Genomic DNA, 6,000 nt, shown 5'->3' on the forward strand with positions numbered 1-6,000 from the left:
GAAGGGGGTGGGGGTGGGGAGACAGCGTCTACAGAAGACAGAGCCGCAGAGGAGCCTGATGAGCTCTGAGAAACCACCCTGGGTTGACCCTAAAAAAGGAAAGACTGCTGAACTGTAAAAATTGATTGAGAAACGCAAACCATGTAGGTGGGAAAGGGGGGGGGGCACGATTTCAGGTAGGGTTGCCTTTGCTGGGGCCAACCACACAACAGCGTGGCAATTGCCTATTTACACACAAAGGGCTACTCCTACACTCAACTCAGAAAATAAAAAGAAAGGGAGGAGCAACGTGAAAGAGGCAAACAAAAGACTAGGCTGGAGACCCGGCTCATGAGCAGATTGCTCTTTTTTATCTTTCGAAGTTTCTAAATCAGATAAATAGGCTGGACATTCCTTGAGATTGCTTCCTTTTTGGTGTTATGTGTGTGCCTGCTTTTTTTCAAAACACAGTTTCATTATTTTATGATTATAAATATAGGGCATTCTTATATAAAAAACTCTAGCAAAAAAAAAAAAACCTCTAGCAATGCAAAGAATATGTAAAAGGATAAAAATCACTAGAAATCTCACACCCTAGACCTATGTACTATTAAAAGTTTAATGATCTCTCTTCACATGTAGGTATACCTGTTTTTCTCCCTCATTTTTTTTTTTTAAGCCAGTGAAGTCATACTATTCATGCTGTTGTAGAACGCTTATTTTCACCCAACATTGTGTTCTAGAGGTCTCACCGTATGACATGCTTTATCCTTTTGGGATTGTTAATTTTTTCTATTTTGGAATTTTATGCTAGGTTAAAGCAGAACAAGATAATTATAGCTGGATCTTTTCATTCATATATATATATATATATTTTTTTTTTTTTTTTTTTGTGAGAAGTAGTATCTTGACAATTTCTCCTGCTAGAGAACAGTTTCTTTAGTATCAACTCAAGAGCCACCCCAGTCTCCCTCTCTGAATACTTGGAAGCTAGTAATTCCAACCTCATTAATAATATTGAAGACCCGTATAAGTCTATTTATACTGTAAATAAGTTGGAAAAAATATTATAAGAGCTTTAAGCTAGTGGTTAAATATTAAATCCCAGCAAAGTATGTATAAGTAAAATTTTAGAAAGAATCAAGAACCCCTGTTACTTTCCTTTCATCCTCTACCCACGTATCTTTGTAGGCTGGTGGAAGCAGGCTTAATTGAGCTTGATACTCTCCATTGCAGTGACTCAAATGGAAGCTGAGAAGCCTTCAATCATTTTTGTAATACTTGTGTGCATTTATACTTGGAGCTGTTTCTTTGGTACAATGACCATGCTTCCACCTTTTTTAACTTAATATCACTTTTATTTTTTATTTTTTTATTTTTTAATATCACTTTTTAAAATAGTTTTACCTGTATCTTTATCATAGAACAAAAATTAAAAGTTTCAAGGAGTGTTAAGTAATATCTATATGCATTCAAAAGAATGAAGACCTTCCTTCCTTCTACTACTGAATTCTCTTCATTGACCTTCTTCCAAAAATATCATGTGTGTGTATGAATTTACATACGGCCTTATAGCAGGCTGCAAGAAATGATATGTTCATTTAAGATGATGTAGAAGAACATTGAATGACATAAAAGTCATATATTTGATATTTGTGATATATTTGATATAGTAAGTGAAAAAGTGTGTTATATAATAGTATGTAAACAGAGTATGTTTTTTTAACTTTTTTTTTTTTTTTTGAGAGAGAGAGAGCACAAGCAGGGGAGGGGCAGGGGGAGAGGGAGAGAGAGAATCTTAAGCAGACTCCACACTTAGCATGGAGCCTGATGCGGGGATCGATTTCATGACCCTGTGATCATGACCTGAGCTGAAATCAAAAGTCAGACTACTTAACTGACTGAGCCATCCAGGTGCCCCATAGTATGGTTTCATTTTTACAAAAAATAGTTATGTGTAGAACTATAGAAAAAGACAAAATAGCTACTCCGTGGAAGGTTAACAGCAGTTATCTTAGTGTAGTGTAGGAATTATTGGCGATTTTTATTTTCTTCCTTATGCTTTTGTGCTTTTCCCTGTTTATTTAACCAACATCCATCACTTTTATAGTCAGAAATTAAAGCACTTTTTGGAGAGATGAGATGGTTCTGAATTTGGAGAATTTAACTGAAGACTTTGAAATCAGCAAAGAAACATCTTTAGATCATTTACAACCATCTGGTCCTCTCATTTTCTGCTTGCTGCCTCCCAGAGTTTAGGATAATAGGAAGAGTCCAGCATCAGAAGTCCGAATGCCAACTTCCTACTTTTTTGTTCAGTGATTTCTATTCCTCTTCTCCTGGAAAGAATCTGGGTTCAAAACTCACTGTACCACACTGTTTCCTGCTGTGGACTCAGTTACTCTGAACCTCCTGTATCCTTGGATCTAAGCCCCACCTGTTAAGTGATTATGTCTTTCTCTTGAACTTACCTAACTCACATGTTTAATGTGACAATAGATTTGAAAGTGTCTTGTGGACTCTAAAACCACAAGCATGGAAAAATCCTTTAGTGAGTAATCTTTGAATACCTCTGTACCTTTTTTTTTTTTTTAAATCTCATTCCAAGTATTTGTGTCTCCTTCCTTCCCACTGTTACCTATAGGGTAAGACCCCTCAAGACAGAGCACAGCAAGCTGGAGACCCAGATTTGGCTGCTTACCTAGAAAGCTGCCAGAACTATAAGATCATTGGCCATGAGGACCTGGAAACTGCTGTTTGACCCTGGTAGATCACAAAGAGAACCTGCGCAAGTGTATCACCTGTGCCCTCCCGGTGATTGGGCAGCTCCCCTGGAAGAAGCTGATGGAATCCATAAATCTGTCTGTCTCTGCAAGAATCTGATACCATGCCACCAGTTGTTAAGGGCTACCAAGATGTACAACAGAACATGGTAGCCTACTGAGGAAGGGGCTGGATACCTGGAGATTTGTGGAATACCCAATTCCACAAAATTTGATCCTCATTGCTTCCAGCAAGTAGCATGAACTTCTGTGTTCACCTGTATAATTTATTTTCAAGATTCAAAGGATGTTCGTATAAATGGCACCGCTCCCTCCTCCCCCAATGCATTCCTGAGTCCTCTGTACCACACAATTCTACTGTAACTACCCATCATTCAAAAAATATGACCTGCTTTCTTTATGTTCAGTCTTTGAAGATCGCAAGACTGTCAGAAAGTCTATGAAAACCCTCTGGATATCCTGCAGAATCACAACTGTAAAGCTGCTTCCATTTCCAAGACAAAATATACCAAGATGATTAGTGACCTTTTGCATGTTTCCCCTCCCTCCACAATCCCTTGTCATTATGTAGGAGCTGGGACGTGCCACATGGATGATGTCAATTTGTGCGCTATATATCTGAGGTTTGGTAAGGTGGCATGGGAGGGCATTCAGGGGCCGGCCCTGGCCGCGGGGCTGTTGCTGATAGCCATGAAAGACTGGTTCAGCTTGGGCTGTTTGCACAGCCCCATACTGCCTACGTGTAGCCATCTTTGCCTTTTGCTGCAATAGAGACAAGCAAAGGGTTCAACAAAGGCCCACGGCCAGTTTGCGGAACCACTGGATTTTAAGTGCAGTTGAAGTTGCTGAGCAGAAAACCATGTGTGGGAACTGCGATTATAGGAAATGGAGCACTGTGACAGCCTCTACTTCTAGACTTTCTTGAGTGATAATAGAAAGCAGGCTAATTGACTTGAAATAAAACAGCCAATGCAAAAGTAGCAGCATCTGTCAAAATAACTCACTTACGCAAGAAAACAGTCACTGGCATGTTGCACAGAAACTAATAAGTATAGACTCTTGGGTTACTGTGGTGAGAGGGGGCCCATTTTAGGTTCTCTTTCTAAGTTTTTGGTTCTCATCACCCCAAGTAAGCCTTGTCCCAAGGACAAAGCCTTGTTTTATGAGTTCCACTGCCAGATTTCCAGGATGGCTGGATCTTTCTGATGGATGCCTCACCTTTTACTTGTCAGATCCCAAGGTCATACCCGATAGCACTATAACCCCATTTCTTATGTACAGGGTAGTCTAACACATTCCTTTCTCTGTTTTCCCCTACCAGAAAATTCTTAGTACAAATTGCTGTGGGAGCCTAGCTAGAAATGTGTCTCTGGCATTGGAATTACAACTTCGAATCTTGCCACAGATCAGTTGGTACCTACAGGTCCCTCTATCAGGGACTCTGTGATAACTACAATAGCAGGAGGAAAAGCCTCCTAACTTTCAGTGAGGAGGTCTACTTGCCTTGGGTATAAAACAGAAATGAAAGTGGGTAAAGGGTTGTCTCAGACTAAAACTGATGTCTTCTGAGCTTCCATTTTGCTCCTAGACACAGGCAAAGTGCTTCCCTAGTGTCTCTGCATGTGAACATATAAGTGATCTTTTTTCTACATTTACTTTAAAGGTCCATTGGTGACACATTGCTTATCGGAACCACATTTTGGTCACATATCATTTTGAAAGGACAGATATGAATGCTGTATTAAGTAGGAGAAACTTCTCAGTGGACGAGGATGAAGTATCTCTTTAGTCAATTCAAAATCGAATTGTTAGTTTTATTTCCAGCTGTAGGAGAACAGGTTGGTTATGAGTAATCTATTTCCATATATCAGTCTTAGAAATGGAATTATCTGTTGGGTTTTATGGTGAGGTAAGGAGGACAGCAGTAGATTGTTTCCAGAAGCTGGAAAAAAATATGTTACAGGAGAATTTAATCACTGAGCTTCATCTGGGAGTTTTTCAGTTGGTGGGACTGTCAAAGAGATGTTGTGAGGACAGAAATATAATCCTTAAAACAGACTGGAATCTGGCTTTGAATGGTGCCTTCCATTCCCTAGACTGAGCCAAACAGTTGGCCACACGGTTGGTTACGCAGCTGCCATTTCTGGGATGTAGGACTATTTTCACCAACTACCATCTCATATTTCGTTGAGATGCTTCAAAGCAGCCCAGAGAAAATTTAGGGTATAGATGGCTATGGGCCAATTCAAATAGGTCCAACCGAAGTCACAAGTAAATTCCTGGTATGAAAATTGATAAGATAATGACTACTGTAGGGTTCTGGTACATTTGGAAATCATTCCAAGCCAAAAAAAAAAAAAAAAAAAAAAGGAAAAAGAAAAAAGAAAGTTCTACATTATTGATGGGAAACTATGTACAACCAAGGCAAATATCCCTTTGAAGAAGTGAACAACCCTCTGGACTTGGGTTTTCCAAGAAAAGAATATAAAAAAATGAGCAGAACAGTTACATATTTAATGGATTCAATATTAAACCTACCTCCTGTAGCATTTTTTTTTTTAATTGATCACTGCATGTAACAGTCTTGGGCTTCAGAAAGAGCTGAGGCCATATGCTCCAGGAGTTTCCAGCTCAGCTCAAGTATATAGTATCCCCTTTAATGGGCTATCAGAAAGTGTAGAAGCAAATGATCTGGCCCTGGCCTGTAGACCCATATCCATTTAATTTAGAAGACATAAAACTGTACACTTATAAAAATACAATTTTCTACAAAACCTCCTGAGGCGGTATTGGAGAGAGGCTGGCTTAGCTGCCATTCCTCTGTGTTTGGCTCAGAAGAGCCCCTTACATGGCAGTGCTATCTACTCTTGGATTCCATATGTAGGTTAGGTTGACAGGGAGGGGGGTAAGGAATGGAGAATTATTACAAGACAACATAGAACCTTAAAGGTAGTCATTTTTGGAGCCATATATTCCAGTAGTACACATTTAATGAAATAGGAGCCAGTTAAGCTGTGCTATATCACATTCAAGGACTGTTAAAAAACAGAAGCCAAGAAGGAAATAAACACCATGGCTGCAAATTTCACTTTGAGAGTTCTGGTTACCTCTATGGAGACTATAACCTACAACCAATGCAATTTCTGAAGAAGAGAATTTAGTTGGCAAGTGCACAGCCCTGAAATTCATGACAACTGATGGAAAGCCCTGCACACCCCATCACTCCCTTTCCTGTCAT

At 39.5% G+C, this 6,000-nt stretch overlaps 1 protein-coding gene across 1 annotated transcript in view; it reads left to right on the plus strand.

Moving 5' to 3' along the window:
• The window catches only part of DGKI (diacylglycerol kinase iota), a 419,283-nt gene extending 415,541 nt beyond the window's left edge, over positions 1-3,742 (plus strand). Inside the window, 1 exon segment of the mRNA XM_072762958.1 lies at positions 2,624-3,742. Within this exon segment, the coding sequence (XP_072619059.1) occupies positions 2,624-2,740 (117 nt within the window). The 3' untranslated portion in view covers positions 2,741-3,742.
• The last annotated feature ends 2,258 nt before the right edge of the window (positions 3,743-6,000 follow it).

Source organism: Vulpes vulpes, chromosome 7 (genome assembly GCF_048418805.1).
Source record: "Vulpes vulpes isolate BD-2025 chromosome 7, VulVul3, whole genome shotgun sequence".
NCBI lineage: Eukaryota > Metazoa > Chordata > Mammalia > Carnivora > Canidae > Vulpes > Vulpes vulpes.